Below are 17,640 nucleotides of genomic sequence, written 5' to 3'. Positions count from 1 at the left end.
CCACTGGCAGGATCCGTCCCCAGCTGTCAAAGGAGAAGATTGAGGGATGCCATATCTGCACTTCGGTGACCCCCGGGGAGCCCCAGGTGCTACTGGGAAAGGACAAGGCGTTCACCTACGACTTTGTCTTCGACTTGGACACGTGGCAGGAGCGGATCTACACCACCTGCGTCAGCAAACTCATAGAGGGCTGCTTCGAAGGCTACAATGCCACCGTGCTGGCGTATGGCCAGGTACCGGCTGTCCCCGTCCTGGGCCTCGGCGGTAAACCTGGGCCATTGCACTGATGCCAGGCTCGGGTGTTAGCCGTTGTGGGCTATCTGGCTGGGCACTGAGTGCTGCACCAGCGAAGCCATGCCGGAGGGTGGTGGGCTGGACCTGCAGGTCGGAGTTGAGGCTCATTGGTGGGGTGCAGGGGCAGAGGCCCAGGGCTGGAATGTTGGGGGGGGGGGGGGCTGCGGGTTGGGATTTTGGGGCATCAGCAGCGCTGTTGGGGAACAGTCAGGGAGGGGTGGCTGCAGGTTGGGTTTGGCAGCCCAGGGCTGGAGCTGCAGGGGGCTGCTCTTAGACTGATGCGCCGTGGGGCTGTCTAAACACCCGTCCTGTGCCCTTTCAGACCGGAGCTGGGAAGACGTACACCATGGGCACCGGCTTTGACACAAACATCTCGGAGGAGGAGCATGGGATTATCCCGCGGGCCATCTCCCACCTCTTCAGCGGCATCGAGCAGCGCAAGCGGGCGGCGCAGGAGCATGGCGCAGCCGTGCCGGAGTTCAAAGTCAGCGCCCAGTTCCTGGAGGTGCGTGTGAGCGAGCAGGGGACAAGCTGGGGCTGGGGAGTGCTCGGAGCTGCCATTCCCACACCCCAGAACAGGGCATGGGCAGGGGTGTCCGCCCCAGCGGCCACAAACCACAGCTGCTCACACGCTGCAGCAGGGGGGCACGTGCGATGGGCCCTACATAAAACAGAGCTGACAACTTATGTTCTGGCTTCTCGGGGAGGCCATGGTGCTGGTTATCTGTGGTCCCTCTGTGTCTGGGAGCTGGAGGGTGGCTCGACTGCAGACAGTGTACTCTGCACCCACTTGCCGACATTCGGATTTGGCCCAAAGTCCAGTAGCTGTACAAAGGAAGCAGGTTTTCCCAGCCTTCCCCAATTCAGGGGCTAAGCAGGAAGTCTATGGCTCCTTCCACCCCATCTATTGCTTCCAGCTTTCTCACCAACTGAAATGATCACCTTGAAAGTAACATACTGGCCCTTGCCACCCCTTTGCCCTGTTTCTTAGTCCCCAGAGCCTGAATCCAAATCTTTCCTATTACGCCTTTCATCTAGAATGATCCCATCGTGCCTTGCAGACTGCGTGTACTTTGTGATCACTTCAGCTCTTCTGCACATGCAGCTAGTTCTGGGGTGGAATGTGAAAAAGCCAAATGCAGCATCAGTCAGCAGTTCAGGACTGGAATGGGTTTAGAATGCCTTCCCTGGGCGAATGCAGGAAGGCTGTATATAGCTAGCCCCGCTGTTCTGACAAAATTTCTATTTTGGTAATGTCCCAAAGGCATATGAAAAAGCCAGGAGATCTTAAAGGGTTTGCTTTGCATTTTACTTTTAGATTATGTTGACAGAGAAATGTATGCTGTGATATAATTGATCCAGACTGTGCCATTCTTGTGTATAGTGACTAGATTATTATACTGTGTATAGCTGGGTGGGAGAGAGTTTTGTGAAATTACTGAAAACCACTGTGACATTATTTTACCAAATCAGTTTTGCATAATTTCATGGAATCCTGAAACTTCAGCTTTTTTTTTAGAACGTGCAAAATCTCAAGTGATCTGAAAACTAGTCACACTCCAACATAGAAATGCCCCCTCTGTTGGAAAAGTGGAGAGGAGAAAGCATCTGCTGTGTATCTAGCCTAGAAAGGACTGAAAGACTGGGAGCGGGGAGGTCCTGAGCTCTAATCCCACTGCTAACACTCCATGCCTCAATGATCCTTGTATATCTATCCCTTCAGAGGCGTATTTTCTTGGGCTTCACAACACCTTGATGAATGGATATAAACTAGCCACCAGGAAGTTTAGACTTGAAATTAGACGAAGGTTTCTAACAATCAGAGGAGTGAAGTTTTGGAATAGCCTTCCAAGGGAAGCAGTGGGGGCAAAAGATCTATTTGGCTTTAAGATTAAACTCGATAAGTTTATGGAGGAGATGGTATGATGGGATGACATGATTTTGGCAATTAATTGATCTTTAACTATTCATGGTAAATAGGCCCAATGGCCTGTGATGGGATATTAGATGGGGTGGGATCTAAGTTACCCAGGAAAGAATTTTCTGTAGTATCTGGCTGGTGAATCTTGCCCCCATATGCTCAGGGTCTAGCTGATCGCCATATTTGGAGTCGGGAAGGAATTTTCCTCCAGGGCAGATTGGCAGAGGCCCTGGAGGTTTTTCACCTTCCTCTGTAGCATGGGGCACGGGTCACGGGTCACTTGCTGGAGGATTCTCTGCTCCTTGAAATCTTTAAACCACGATTTGAGGACTTCAATAGCTCAGACATAGGTGAGAGGTTTTTCGCAGGAGTGGTGGGTGAAATTCTGTGGCCTGCGTTGTGCAGGAGGTCAGACTAGATGATCATAATGGTCCCTTCTGACCTAAATATCTATGAATTAGATAAATACCAATGGTCCATTTTACAATGGAGGTGCAGATAGTGACTTGCCAAAAATCAAGCGAGCCTGGGTCAGAACCAGAAGTGGATTGCACATCTCCAGATGATCAGGCCCAAACCACTAGAGCACAGAGTTCCCCTGGAAAGTCTGAGCTCCATTTTCTCCATCTGGGCAAAGATTTGAGACCCATATGGCTTCAGACCCCCGTACCTGGCTGGGTAAGTTACCCCCATATTGCAGCTTAGGAAACCTTCCCTTCCATGACATGCTCCTCATCTCTTCTGCCCCAGATCTGAAGAAGTGGGAAGCGTGACCGTGTTCCCAAAGATCTCTAGCCTTGGCAGGGTTTTGGCTCTTCCGTGAGTGCCCATGACCTGGCATGGAAGCAGGACGCGGGAGGCCTTCCTGCTCATTGTCCCCTCCTTTGAAATCCCTTTGTCGGGGCGAGGCTATTCCGAGTGGTGGTTAACCCTGCTTCTTGTTCAGTACGCCAGCAGGACAGCACGGCTGGGAGTGCCCCTCTGCCCGCAGTGTTGTGTGACTGCCCAGCCCCGGGCATGAGCTATAGGATCCGACACAAGTGCTGCAGTGAATCCTACGAGATCCCGTCTAGCCTTTGCTCCCTGCTGCGGCAGGGTTGCCTCCTATAACATCTTCCCCAGAGCCAGGCCAGCTTGTGAATGCCACAGTGTGCTGGGACTCCCACCGGGTACGTTGCCACAGTATATCTCACTGTCAGGGAAACCTCCTGCTATTCAGCCTATGTTTCCCTTTGCTCAATCCCTTTCCTCCCAGCGACATCCCCTTTGGGAACACCCTGTTAGACTTTACGGGCTGGGGTAACTCCACTGACTTCAATGAAGCTGTGTCTGACGCCGGCTGAGGATCTGGCCCCACTGCGCTGGCATGTGGAGAGTATGTGCGAACTTGGCCAACGCCGTGGACCCTTTACATGGCCTGAACCATCCCCCCTAGGCTAAGAGGAGCTACATCTGAAAACCCTTCACCTTGGCCTTGCTCTGGATCTGTAGGTTCAGCACCAGAAGCTGTCCTGTCCGACGGCAGGGCTGGCAGATGCTAGCTTCTTGGCTATAGAGAAGTTTGACCAAGCCCGGAGGCTGCTGAGACTCCAGCACTGGCAGGGTTAATGACTGCCAGGGGCTGCCTGCCGAGTTCTGAGTTTGTGTCCTGTCTGTTTTCCGGTCAGGATATTTTTGCCTGTTAAATAGTTTCAGAGACTCAGATGTCTGGGCTACTGAAGCATCCAGTCCCAGCGTGAGGCAGGAGTTTCCTCCAGACAAACCCCTCTGGTCTATTTCAGAGTCGCCCGTTCGTAGTGCCCTGTGCCCAGCCTGGCTCTGACCAGGCGATCCGCAGAATCACAGTGATGGCGAAGGCGCTAGTGTAGGCAGAGCTCAGGCTTTACTGTCGCATCATCTAGAGCCAGCTGGTACCTAGCACTTTGCCTCAGGAGAGCTCAAGGTGCTTTACAAAGGAAGATCAGTATCTTGATCCCCATTTTACAGATGGGCAAACTGAGGCACCGAGAGGGGAAGTCACTCACCCGGCAAGTCAGTGGCAGAGCTGGGAACAGACAAAACCCAGGTCTCTGGAGGCCTAGCTCAGTTCTCTAGCCCCTAGACCACACTGCCTGCTCCTGTGCAGCTGCAGCCTGTCAGCAGGGGATGGCTTCGTTAGCTGCCTGCTTGGCCCGACGCATGCAGGGCTTGACGCATGCAGAGCCCGGCTCAGCTGGCCTATAGCGCCTGCCCTCTCAGCGCTGAACACCCACTCTCCCTGCAACCCAGCAGGGCAGCGCGGCCCTGTGGGAAATGGTTTGCCCCAGTGTCCCCTCTTCCCCTGGTGGGGTGTGCTGATGGCTACCCTCCACCCCAGAGGTGGCTGCATCTCAGCGCCGTGGTGTGCACAGCTGGAATAAAAGCTGCCCTCGTTGGAGGGTGACCTTGTGGGTCCATTAAAGCTCCAGCATGCAAGGTGACAGGCGGCTGCTGTTCCCGCTGTGTTCCTAGCCGTGTCCTGGGACCTCTGCCCTCTCCAGGCAGGTTCATTAGAGGGGAGGCTTTACTGGGCTGGAGCTAACTTCCTCCAGGGGCAGAGTGGAACAGATTAGCCTTTAGCTTCAGAGCCGCTCAGCGGTGCTTTCCCGCTAGTCCCTGAGCTGGGATTGTTGCAATGAACTGTGTGCCGAGCCTAATGCCAGCCAAATCTTCCCAAATCGATTTCAGTTCTTCCTTGAAGCAAGCTCCCGGCTGGAAGGTTGGCGTGTGACCAGCCAGGGGAGCCCCAGAGAGCAGGGGGCTCTACCAGCTGTTCCAGCAGGTGCCATTAGAGTATCTTAGTCCATGTGGCGGCCTGTGTGGGGCCAGCAGATCCAGTAGCCAGCTGGGACCCACTGGCAAACGACAACGGGAGTTTCGCGGTGGTCTGCGTGGACTCTCTCTAGGATACTCCCTCCTCCAGCGCAGCACAGCCCCTGTTCACCCCGCAGTGGCGGGAGATTAGCCGTGAAGCCAAGCGCTGGGCTCTGCCGCGGGCCCCGTGCCGCCCAGTAACCTGCTCCCGCGTCTCCCTCCCCCGCAGCTCTACAACGAGGAGATCCTGGACCTGTTCGACAGCGCCCGGGACCCCGACTCCCGCCACCGCAAGTCCAACATCAAAATCCACGAGGACGCCAGCGGCAGCATCTACACCACGGGCGTCACCTCCCGCCTCATCAGCTCCCAGGACGAGGTGGGCGACGCCCGGGGCCTGGCTGCTGCCGTGGGTTGGCCGCTCTGGGTCGCCGGAGAGCGGGCATGGGCGGAATGGAGGGGCCGGGTGCTGTGCGGGGCAGAGCCCCCGTGATGACGAGGGGCGTCGGGCACTAGCCCGCCCGCCAGAGTCCCAGGGCAGAAGCTCTCCTGCAGGCTGTCCTAGCCAGCCCTGGGAGGCTCTGGCTGCTGCTGGCCTGGGACAGCCACGGTCAGGGTGTGGCGTTGACACATGGCCGGCTGATGTGCCCCTGGGTGGCATGAGGGCACCGCACCAGGATACGAGCCCTTTGCATTTTCCTACGACCGTGCTCCCTGGTCCCAAACCTGGGGGGCGGCAGAGGGGGATGGGCTGTGAATGGATTTTTCCCTCCTCCCCCCACCTGCTCTACTAGCCCCCCCTCGAAGGGGAATTGTCCCCCTGCCGATCCCAGCCCTCTCTTCTTCCCCACACTCAACAGCCCCCCTTGCAGCAAGAGGGGACCCAGCTTGGACAGGGTTAACCCTCTCCTTGCCAGCCCCCAGAAAGGAGGCTTTTTAAATCCACTCCCCACCTCTTCACTCTGTGTGCTTGGATCCTTCCTTCTCGCCAGGCCCCCTGCTCCTCCCCTCTGTGCCATGTGGTGCAGGGCCTAGGGAGAGTGGTCCCCTGGCATCCTCAGTGCTCATGTGCTCCTCCTTTGTTATCCGAGGGCAGGAGTCTGGGTTCCATGCCCAGCCCTCCCTTGCCCCCCCGTGTTGTTGGCATGTGGTACCTGTCTCCCATGGGAGCAGCATCCAAGGGCGAAGGGGGGGTGGGAATGCAGCCCCCATCCTGTAGCGCCGGGGCGAGGGAATCGTTCGTCCAGCAGGCAGTGAGAGCCATTAGTTAACCAGGCATCGCTGCAGGAGGCTCTGGTCCCAGGGGAGAAAAGTCAGGTGCCAAAGGCAGGACTGTGAGCGCGTGATGCTGGGACGCGTCTCTCCTGCTGCCTCAAGCAGGTATCTCCTGGCACAAGTGCATGGATGGGGTTGGTCCTGGAGAAGCCCCTGCCCTGTGCGTTGTCTGTGAGCGGGAACGTCTCTCAGCCATCTGGGGATAGCAGAAACGACCCTCAGGACCTGGAGGTCAGATCCCTCCTCTGTTGCCCCCAGACACTTTGTGTGCAGCAGAGATCATGGGGGGCAGCGTGGACCAGTGCTTAGGACTCTGGGCTGGGCCCTGGAAGAGCTAGGTTGTTACCCACCGTGCCACTTGCTGCTGTGTAACCTTTGCAAGTCCCTTCTCTGTCAGCTCTGTGGGGCTGGGGCTGGCTCTCACTGTTTGTACAGCACCTAGCACACCAGGGCCTCGATCTGTAGAGTGTTACATTACTCACCATGGCTGTGCATGGGCAGATTCCCACTCCCTTCTCTGAGCACACAGACCCTAAGTGAGCCTCCGCCCTGGCCTCAGGTTTGGCTTTCTTGGTAACTCGTGAGCGGGGCTGTTCTGCGGTCTCCCTGCAGCACCTGCTCCCTCGTTCCCTGTGGCCATGGGAGACGCTCCCCAGTGTCACCGGGCAGGGATCTCCCAGTGCGGGGCCCAGGCACCTGGGCCTGCATGCCATGCAGGGGCTCGGCTGCCCGCATCCCAGGGTGACTATGGCCCATTGACCTAGGGCGCCCTCCCCACTCTGGCATCGTGCCCCCTCCCAGCAGGATGGGGTGGAAGTTTCCTTTTAACCCTTTCCTTGCCATTGCAGCTGATCCAGTGCCTGAAACAGGGAGCTCTGTCCCGCACAACCGCCAGCACCCAGATGAATGTCCAGAGCTCCCGCTCCCATGCCATCTTCACCATCCACCTGTGCCAGATGAGAGTCTGTGCCCGGCCGGACCTGGTGAGGCTGCAGCAGGATGCTCGGAGCGGGGTCGGGTTGGGAACTATCAGCGCAGAGGGATAATGCCCCGTTCCCCCGTGGGACGTGCTGACTCTGCGGCGTGTCTGCTTGCCAGGTGACCGGCCTTCCTGAGGGATCCCAGGCCACCGGCGAGTACGAGACCCTCACCGCCAAGTTCCACTTCGTGGACCTGGCCGGTTCGGAGAGGCTGAAGCGGACGGGAGCCACGGGCGAGAGAGCCAAGGAGGGCATCTCCATCAACTGCGGCCTGGTAGACGCTTAGTGGGCGGAGGAGGTCGGGACGGGCTGCAGTGGATATAAAGAGGCTGCCGGGGGTCACGCCGAGTCCTGGTTCGGTCATTAGCTGCGCTATCCAGCACCGTCCCTAGTAGGGGTAGATTCCTGGATCTGGGGGCTCAGGAATAAAGTGGAGGCAGGAGAGGGGCAGCACACTGTCTGGCTGATATAGCTGCAAGTGCATCTGGTCCAGAGCCCCCTGCTCCCCGGAAAGAGGTGGCTCCGATCACCCTGAGCTTTGTTTTCCGCAGGGAAGGGACCTCCCCAGCATGGGGCGAGAACTCAGGCCCTTCTGTTTTGTTGGCAGCTGGCCCTGGGAAACGTCATAAGCGCCCTTGGAGACCAGAGCAAGAAAGCCGTGCACGTACCCTATCGAGACTCCAAACTGACCCGGCTCCTCCAGGACTCCCTTGGGGGGAACAGGTACCAGGCACCCTGAGCCAGGGCATGGGGTCACCCAGCGGGTGTCCGCTGCGGCTGGGTGTGCATGACCCAGAATGGAAGAGCTGTACCCTTGCTGGGTCTGGGGTCTGCACCCTGGGTGTGTCACCTGTGGGGAGTGGGAGATTTCCGAGTAACTGGAGGGCCGCTCTGGCTCAGGGACGGATCTGAAGTGCCGTGTGCGTTTCCTGGGGTGGCGCATTGCCAAGGATACGGTGGTGTCTCCGTGGCGGCTTTTCCAATGTAATTATCTCGGCTCTCTCAGTCCCGAGCCCCAGACGCAATTAGGCAGCTTTCTCGGAATTAGCTCTTGCAAAATGTGTCTGAGCCCTTCGTGATCCGGGACTTGGCAGCTGAGTTTCCCAGCACAAGATTGCTCTAATCCTTCCTGCCTCAGCGATGCCCCGGATGCCCTGCCGTGGGCCGCCCTGGGTGGCGACTCCCTGAACATCACTTTGTAATGAGCAGGGGAGGTCGGCACTTTGCCAGCACGAAGCAGGCTGCTGCGTTAGCCACGCTCCAAGCCTGTGCTGGCCCAGGGTGGAAGGGACCCAAGGCATGGCCCGGACGTCAATCGCACCCCGGTTATAAAGTAAATAAAGGCCAATGGGGGTTGTGGCTGGAGCTGCCAATGGGCCCCCACGTGCCAGGGTTGGAATTGGCTGATCTGATGTGGCCCAGCCGTTGCGTTGTTCGATGGCTGCTCTGGTTGACCCCGCTGGCTCTCCGTCCTCCCCAGTCAAACCATCATGATCGCCTGCATCAGCCCCTCTGACCGGGACTTCATGGAGACCTTGAACACGCTCAAGTACGCCAACCGGGCTCGCAACATCAAGAACAAGGTGGTGGTGAACCAGGACAAAACCAGCCAACAGATCAGTGCCCTGCGGGCCGAGATCGCCCGCCTCCAGATGGAGCTCATGGAGTACAAGGCGGTAAGGGGCGGCTGAGTGGGCGAAGCCTCGCGCATGTACGGCCCACTCGGGTCACCGGCGCGGATCGAACCCAGGACTTTCTGTGCCTGCCACTTGGGCTAACGGACTAACTCCCCTAACTGGGTTTGTGGCAGGCTTTTGCAGTTGCTGGGGCTGGCTGCTAGAGGGAGATCTACTTCCATGTACAAAGCCTGGGTATGATAGAAACACCTGGACTCTTTGCTGTCACCGGTTCAAATCCCAGCTGCACCAACACAGCCTCGAATGGCGGGGGGAAAGTACTCCTGCCTCCCCTGCGCAGACCTGGCCCCATGGGGTGTGTGTACAGCTACACGTCTGCTGGCCTTGGCCAGCACCACTCCTCCTGGGTGTGGTATATGCTGTGGCATTGGGCTCCACCCCAGAGATGGCTGAGTTTCAGAGACGCTGTAGTTTGTGGGTAGACTGCAAGGGGCTATGGTGAGGTAGGCTGTTAAAGGGCTGTACGTCATGCTATGAACAGGGAGAAGGCTTCAGAGTATCTTTCGGAGCTGGGAAGGCATCTCCTGCTTTATATCCCTGTCCCATGTGGCATATCGGACATCCTGCTTCGTGCTGAGCTTGTCTGGGCTGGTTTCCCATGAGCACCAGCCCTTAGGCAGCCAAGGGTTGCTATTGAGCTGAGTCATGTATCTCACTAGTCTGAGAGGAAGGATGGCCCAGTGGCCACGGCACTGGCCTGGGACTTGGGAGCCCTGTGTTCAAGTCCTTGCTCTGCCACAGACTCCCTGTGTGACCTTGGGCAACTCCCTTAGCCTCAGGGCCGCAATCCCCATCTGCCCAGCGGGGGTAAGAGCACTGCCCTTCCCCTTGGGGGTGCATGAGGGTAAATGCATGAAACTGGGAGGTGCTCAGCTCCTGCCATCATGGGGCTCAGATTAGTACCTTAGCTGTAAAAGGCATTTACAGCATGTCAGCTGCTCCCCGTTTCTGCCATCCCCCAAGCACAGCCTCCCCATGGGCACGCCTGCCATTTTTTGATTTTCCACGTTTCTCCTCTTGCTGTGACCCATCTTTAAGGGGACCACATTTCCCAAAGAGAAAACGGAACACCCTGCAGGCCTGGCCCGAGCCCTCCCTTCCTTCCCCACGTTCCTCTGCACCCCGCTTTCTTGACAAAAGTGAGTGTCCCGTTTGCTCTTGGAGACAAATGCCCACTTTTGCCAAAAAAGTCGGGTCACCCGGGACATGCCTTAAAAAAGGGACTTGTCCCAGCCAAAACGGGGATGTAGGATCACCCTACCCATCTTCCTCTGTGCGGAGACATTGAGTGCATGACCGGCTGGGTTTGGCCAGTGCTGACAGATGCTGTGGCTTTGCCCTATCTGCATCTCCCCTTATCCTCTCCCCCCAGGGCAAGCGTGTGATCGGGGAGGACGGCTCCGAGGGCTACAGCGACTTGTTCCACGAGAACGCCATGCTCCAGAAGGAGAACGCCACCTTGCGCATGAGGGTGAAGGCCATGCAGGAGGCCATAGATGCCATCAACAGCCGGGTCACCCACCTGATGAGCCAGGAGGCCAATTTGATACTGGCCAAGGCAGGTGAGGATGGACACCCCTGGAGGACGTGTATGTGTGGGGGGGAATACGGACAGGTACCATGAAAATTACAGCCACCCCAGAGCTCAGGGTGGTTGAGTGGCACCCCGGTTCCTAGGTGTTTTTGATCTTGTCCGTGATTCTAATTCTCTCACTCCAGGTGACGGCAATGAGGCCATCGGCGCCCTGATCCAGAACTACATCCGGGAGATCGAGGAGCTCAGGTGGGCGCGAGCCACGTTCTCTCCTTCCGCCCATCCGGGGGGCCACGTATCGCGTGCAGCTCGAGAGGACCTGCAAAGGGGCAGCACGGGCTAGCAGGGCGACGCTGACCTGGGAGGCCCAGATTCCCTCCTTGGCTCTGCCACTCCTGGCTGGGTGACTGATGTTGTGGGCACTGAGTTCAAGTAGTAGGCTGATATTGCAGCTCTGCCAATGACCTTGGGTGACCGTGGGCAAGTCCCTTCCCCTCTCTCTTGCCATTGGTCTGACGTGACCATTTAGATTGTCGGCGCTTTGGGACAGCAACTGTCTCACGGGTGCTTGCAGCACCCGGCACAACAGGGCCCTGATCTCGTGTCTTGGAGCTGCTGAAATATAAATAAAAGCCCCACATTCGAGAGGGAAATGTCCCCATCCTGTAGGGTGTTCTGTCTGGCCGCCTTGCTCCCAAGCCTTCTCTGGAGCCTTGGCTGATCCAGACTTAAATGCCTCCGAGAGGTACATTGAGATGCAGTCTGATAGCTAGTGCTGTTCATAAATCTGGATTTTGTTCCAGAGAAACTGACAACCCCAGAGACAGGAATCCCCTTGCTCATTCTGTGCCAGATTCTCAGCTGTTGTAAAATCAGCATTGCCCCACTGGGGTCCATGGAGCAATGTGGATCTACCCCCCTCCCACTGAGGATCCAGACCCCTGTCCGTAATGCTAGAAAACAGAGGTGCCCCCTCCGGGTCTAGCCCAGCGGCTAAAGATTAACCGTTAGGCTGCTGATAGTGAATCGCCATTGCTGTTGAGACCTGGCTGTCGGCCAGGGTTGCTTCTCTCCCGTTAGTGTTCAGGCCTGATGGGAAGCCCTGGGCTGAGATGCCTTTGTGACGTGGTCCGGGCTGTATTGCCATCCAAGTGAAGGCACTAAATCCGGGAAGTGGCATCTGACGGGACTCTTTGCTCTCATGAGAGGCATGAGGATGGTTAGTGGTGGCCATTCTGCAGCACCCCTCCCTAGGAGCGGAGCCCTGAGCCCCTTGGACCGAGCTGAGCAAGGGCAGTTTAGGTTCCAGACACACGCTCTCCTGGTCACCCCTCCTTAGAGGTTGGGGGGGGGGCGTGTCTTTTCCCCTGGGGTTCTTGGACATCTGCCCAGGGTGGCAGATCTCCATGACCAAAAGCCCCTCCGGTCCCCAGGACGAAGCTCTTGGAGAGCGAAGCCATGAACGAATCGCTCCGCCGCAGTCTGTCACGGGTCTCCTCCAGGCCCCCGTACTCCCTGGGCTCGTCTCCAGGGCCAGGCCTGGGGGCACTCAGCAGCCCCGTGGTCTCCATGGAGGCGGAGGCCACCGAAGTTCTTCGGCGGGCCAAGCAGGATCTGGAGCGGCTGAAGAAGGAGACCAGGCAGCGGAGGAAGAGGTGATGGCCAACTCCCTGGCTGGGCGGGCAGACGGGGGGCTGTTCTGGGTGCGCCCACGCCTGCCTCTTTGTTGTTATGGCAGGACCATAGTTATTGGGGCGCCTACTTCTCCCTGGGCTTCCAGCCCTGGCACCCTCTAGCTCCCATCAGCCCTGCTGGTCCAGACATCCTGCTCCCCCATCCCTAGGGGAAGCCAAAACCATACAGCAGAGAATCAGGACTCCTGGGTTCTTTTCTCAGCTCTGCCTCCAATGTGCCACATGACCTTGGGTGAGTCCCTTCCCCTCCTTGTGCCTCAATCTCCCCATCTGTTAACACTGCCTGGCCTGTTTCTGCGGAGGGCTGGGTTCATGAAGGGCTCTGAGATGGAGGATGTTGGGGGTGTTCTAAGGGGACCATGTGCTAGTTCTCCCCCGTCACCAGGGCTCATCCCTTCTCTTCCTGGCAGCCCGGAGAAGGAGGCCTTTAAGAAGAGGCCAAAGCTACAGCAGGAGAATGGGGAGGAGACGGACGAGAATGAGGAGGTGAGGGAGGCTTCCCCCGTGGAGTGGGGGGTGGGAGCCCCATTGCTAGCCAGAATGGCAACAGCCTTCTCTGTGCCTCGCTGGCATTGGGGCAGCTGCGTCTGGGAGGCAGGGGCAGAGTCCATGACCACCCCCCCATAGGGCAGCCAGTTGGCTGCTGTTTGGCCCCACCTAGGTGTGGGGAGTGGGGGCTGGGCACGGGCCGAGGATGGCGGGCAAGAACATCCCCTCTGCCCCCTGGCAGTGCCCTGTGCCATCTGACACACTGGCGACATTGGGGCAGGGCAACTAACCACAGGGCTTTCCGCGCAGCTGGGCTTTGTCCCATGAACCGTGTCCCGTCTGCCCCATCAGGCCCTTCGTATTCAGCTGCCATCTCAGCAGGGAGGGTGGGGGGCGTTTCTCAGACATGGCCCCCTCCCTTTGCACACCCCACATCCTGAATGGTGCGGGATCAGCCCTGCCCCTCGCTCTCTCTCCTGCCTCTGCCTGGCACTGGTTTCTGAGGCAATCGCTTTAATTCACCCACGTTCGGGGCTGATGGATGGAGAGAGGCCTGAGCCCCTGGGACAACAGGAGAGGGGCCGAAGGCTCCTGATCTCTGCCCTAACCCTGCGCTTGTTTCCCAGGAGGAAGAGGAGCGGGAGGAGAGTGGCTGTGAGGATGAGGACGAGGATTCGGGCAGTGAGGAGAGCCTGGTGGACTCAGACTCAGACGCTGAGGAGAAGGGTAACTCGGAGAGCACGGCGCCAGGTTCTAGGCTTGGGCTGGGGGCGTCTGCAGTGACTCAGGGCCAATGCCCCCTTTGGGGAGGTGGTAGGGGGCTGCAGCGGGCCTGTGGGGTGAGCTGGGCAGGTCTTGGCTGGAGGTGCATGAGGTGCCAGTCGGGGTGCTGAGGTGGGCCTGCTCAGCTGGTGCTCAGTGGCACAGGCCTGGCTGCCAAGCTGGTGCCCCTTCCCACCTCAGCCCCCCGCATTCGCCACCGGCTTGGCTGGGCTAAGACTGCAGGAGCGAGATGCCATCCCCTCGGCGTCCTGCCTCCTTTTCCCCTGCAAAGCCAGAGTCCACGGGACCCATGAGCCAGGAACTGCCCCTCCCATCTCCAGGCCAGCCCAGGGCTCCCTGGCACTCTCCCCCTGACCTCCCTGGGGTTGCCTGGCTGACTGGCTCTCTTCCCACCGCTAGTGGTGAATTTCCAGGCTGACCTGGCTGACCTGACCTGCGAGATCGAGATCAAGCAGAAGCTGATTGACGAGCTGGAGAACAGCCAGCGGCGCCTGCAGACCCTCAAGCACCAGTATGAGGAAAAGCTGATCCTGCTGCAGAACAAGATCCGCGACACCCAGCTGGAGAGGGACCGGGTGCTGCAGAACCTCAGTACGGGCAGTGCCCCTTCCACCCCGCCGGCTCATCCCACCACACGGGCCCTCTGAGCCAGCACTGGCAGGAGACCCCCGGGGTTCTCCCGGCGTCCAATGAGACCCAAACTGGGGCCGCTCCCCACTCCATTCCATGCCCCTCTTGCAGTCCCCAGCGATTACCGCTAGCTGCTCAGTGTCTGGCTTCCCACCTCATGGGATTGACCCCTCTCCACGGTCCCCCGGCAGCGTGCCCCTTGTCCCACCTCTTGATCAGGGCTCGGCAGCCCACTGGCCGTGGAGAGACAGTGGGAGTAGGGCCTGTGGAAAGTCTCTTCCCCGACACCTTCCCTCAGAGGAGCTCCAAGCTCTAACATGAGCTCTCCCCCCTTGCGAGACAGGCCCAGGTAAAGAGCTGTGCCCAAAGCCAGCTGGCATCTGTGGCCAAGCTGGCTGTAGAACCCAGATCTCCCAGCTGCTCCCGACTTCCTCCCAGCGAGGAAACTGGCTCCCCAGTGCAGGAGCAGTAGCGTAGCCTGCCCATGCAGAGAGCTCGGTCTCCAGGGCTTTTCAGTCCTGGGCATCTTCCCTGAGGGGGGCAGCTGATGCTATAACTGAGACTTTAGTGATTGAGACACCTGCTCTCAGCTGAGTCCCACCAAACTCATCTCAGCAGCGTCCCCCTCTGGGGTGGAACGGCAATGGCTGCCTGGAGGAGAACAGTGTACGCCCAGTCCCTGGAGTGGTACAGTCCCTGGCACACGCCTGGCACTGCTCTGCTGCAAGGGTTATTGGTCTTAAATAGGCCCATGGTTCTGGCTTGCAGGCCATGACTGGTCTGGGCTACTCAGCCATTGAACGTCTCCTGAGCTGCTGGACCAGGCAGGCTTGTCTCTGGAGGCCAAGAGTTAATCTAAAGCGCCCCACAATGAGGGTGCTTTCCCTCAGGGCTGGGTGGGATGGAACATGAGGGGCTCGGCCTGGCCTGGCTCTCTGAGCGTCCCTGCGCCACCCTCTCCAGGCACCATGGAATGCTACACGGAGGAGAAGGCCAACAAGATCAAGGCGGACTACGAGAAGCGGCTGAAGGAGATGAACCGGGACCTGCAGAAGCTGCAGGCAGCCCAGAAGGAACACGCTCGCCTGCTCAAGAACCAGTCGCGCTATGAGCGGGAGCTCAAGAAGCTGCAGGCCGAGGTGGCAGAGATGAAGAAAGCGAAGGTACCTGGCTGGCAGAGGAGGAGGGGGCTGGAGGGGCATGGCCCTCTTATGCCAGCTCTCCACGCTCGGGCAGGGGCAGTGGATGGGCACAGTCCACTGGGCACGCTCCTTATGCTGGCTGTGGGCTGTTGGGGGTGTCACGGAGTCCCCGGGCGATGCTCTGGAACTGCTCCCCATGAAGCCAGGCAGGACTTTCTGCGAGCAGCCTGTCTGCAGGACAGTCAGCTCACCCGGCTTCCACCTTCCTGGGTCTGACCTCTGAGCATTCAGCATCCTCTGCCCCTCCGTGCGCTTCCCCCTGCGAGTCCACCCAGGCGGGGTCCTGCGGAAGCCAGAGGGTCCTGCCCCCCAACTCTGCAGACAGACATGACTCTCAGCCAGCCAGTAAAACAGAGGTTTATTAGACGACAGGAACGTGGTCTAACACAGAGCTTGCAGGTGCAGAGAACAGGACCCCTCAGCCGGGTCCATTTTGGGGGGCAGTGAGCCAGACAACCACGTCCTTCACGCCATGTCCCCAGCCAGCCCCCAACTGAAACTCCCTCAGCCCCTCCTCCTCTGGGCTTTGTCCCTTTCCCAGGCCAGGAGGTCACCAGATTCCTTTGTTCTCCAACCCTTTAGCTCTCACCTCGCAGGGGGGAAGGGCCCTGGCCATCAGTTGCCAGGAAACAGGGTGTCAGCCATTCTCTGTGTGCAGATCCCTGCACATACCTGCCCTCTAGGGCTCTGCAAGGATATCACACCCTTATCCCACCCCCTAGAGACTTAAGAACTGCCTAGGGGAAACTGAGGCAGCCCCACACTATTCGGAGGAAGCATTAAGAACAGTCCCGCTTCGTCACATCGGGCCCACAGGTGGCACTGATGAAGCAGATGCGGGAGGAGCAGCAACGTAGACGGCTGGCGGAGACCAAGCGGAACCGGGAGATCGCCCAGCTGAAGAAGGAGCAACGCAGGCAGGAGGTGAGAGCCCAGGACCTTGCCAGGGCCCTGCAGGCCCGGCAGCTCCGGCTGGGGCCTGCACCCCTCGCTCGGCTTTGAGCTCCCGCACCAGCTGGCTGGGGCGCAGGGGGAATGCGGGTTCTCCAAGGGGTCTGAGATGCCCCAAGCCAGGCTCCTTGGGGCCGGATGGGGAGGGTGCTGAAGAGCCCTTGCTGATGCATGATGTCAGATCCCCTCCCCTGTGCGCAGGGGAGCAGTTACCTGTGTGAGACCCAGAGCCCCTGACGCAGGGTGCGGCGGGGACAGGGGTGCCCCTGTGATTGGGCAGGGCTGAGCCAGGGGGTGGAGCCATTTGGGATGTGGGGGCAGCAGGGAAGCCCTGCAAAGCTGGGCTGAGCCGCGGGGATGACTGAGCAAGGCGCTGGGAAATCTGGAGCAAGCGCTGTACCAGTAGAGGACTAGATTCCGCTCTCCGTGACGCTGGTTGTAAATCTGGAGTAACTGCATTGACGGAGTCGCTCCAGATTTACACCGCTGCCGCGGAGATGTGAATCCAGCCGTCACCTGCATCAAGGACGTTCCGTGGTCAGCTCTGCCCTGCCTCTGCTTGACAGGGTGCTAGAGCTCTCCCGCGTGCCCAACCCCTGGAATCAGTGCCCGGCTTGGCCCCCAGGCCCGCTTCTCTCAGAGCCTGTGATGGGCCACTGGCCTGCCAAGGCCTGCAGGCTGAATCTGCATCGGGGGAGGGTCTGTGAAGCCAGCCGCCCCACCGTCTATCTGGGGACTCAAACAGCATCTGGCACCCTCCTCCCCCTATTGAAAGCACAACACGTCCCCTTCCCTGACCATGTGTCAGTCTGTCCATCCATCCCCTGAGATCAGCACCTGGTGGGGTGGCAGGTTCCTCCCCAAGGTCAGAGGAGGTGATTGCTTCCTCCTGCATCTCTGGTTGTTGCTCAGGGCAGGTGCAAATGCCATAGTTGTTCCAGGTTTTACACCGCTGCTGGTGAGATCAGAATCTGGCCCATGGCCTGCATTGAGAACATCCCACATGCTGGCCTCACGCAAGGGGGTGTGGGAGCCTGGGGTCCTCTCCCCTTCCCCCATTCCTGCCATGGGTTCTACCCCAGAGCCCGGGTTCCTCTTTAGCAGCTCACGCCCACTCAGGACTCACCTGAGGCTCGGCTTCTCTCCCGCACAGTTTCAGATCCGGGCGCTGGAGTCTCAGAAGCGGCAGCAGGAAATCGTGCTGCGAAGGAAAACCCAGGAGGTGAGTACCAGCCCCTGCACCTGCAGGAGTCTGGAGAGCTGCTCGCGGCTGTGACCAGATGGGTGCTGAGGCCTGGCTGCTGGATGGGGCCCTGGGCAGGGCAGAGCCTGGGGCCTCTCCAGTCCCCTCGGCCATC

The 17,640-nt window shown here is 59.0% G+C and overlaps 1 protein-coding gene across 1 annotated transcript in view; it reads left to right on the top strand.

Moving 5' to 3' along the window:
* Positions 1–17,640, top strand: part of KIF21B (kinesin family member 21B) — a 78,665-nt gene that overhangs the window by 41,767 nt on the left and 19,258 nt on the right. The window contains exons 2-17 of the mRNA XM_077839582.1: positions 11–233; positions 617–799; positions 5,277–5,426; positions 7,171–7,335; positions 7,421–7,576; positions 7,910–8,025; positions 8,783–8,978; positions 10,372–10,561; positions 10,719–10,782; positions 11,967–12,188; positions 12,638–12,713; positions 13,343–13,442; positions 13,899–14,090; positions 15,093–15,292; positions 16,148–16,255; positions 17,436–17,504. Of these exons, the coding sequence (XP_077695708.1) occupies positions 11–233; positions 617–799; positions 5,277–5,426; positions 7,171–7,335; positions 7,421–7,576; positions 7,910–8,025; positions 8,783–8,978; positions 10,372–10,561; positions 10,719–10,782; positions 11,967–12,188; positions 12,638–12,713; positions 13,343–13,442; positions 13,899–14,090; positions 15,093–15,292; positions 16,148–16,255; positions 17,436–17,504 (2,410 nt within the window). The remainder of the gene's footprint in view (positions 1–10; positions 234–616; positions 800–5,276; positions 5,427–7,170; positions 7,336–7,420; positions 7,577–7,909; positions 8,026–8,782; positions 8,979–10,371; positions 10,562–10,718; positions 10,783–11,966; positions 12,189–12,637; positions 12,714–13,342; positions 13,443–13,898; positions 14,091–15,092; positions 15,293–16,147; positions 16,256–17,435; positions 17,505–17,640) is intronic.

The sequence above is a fragment of the Eretmochelys imbricata genome, chromosome 21, assembly GCF_965152235.1.
Source record: "Eretmochelys imbricata isolate rEreImb1 chromosome 21, rEreImb1.hap1, whole genome shotgun sequence".
NCBI lineage: Eukaryota > Metazoa > Chordata > Testudines > Cheloniidae > Eretmochelys > Eretmochelys imbricata.
The sequence above is the reverse complement of the archived record's forward strand: the minus strand, read 5'-3'. Positions and strand labels throughout refer to the sequence as shown.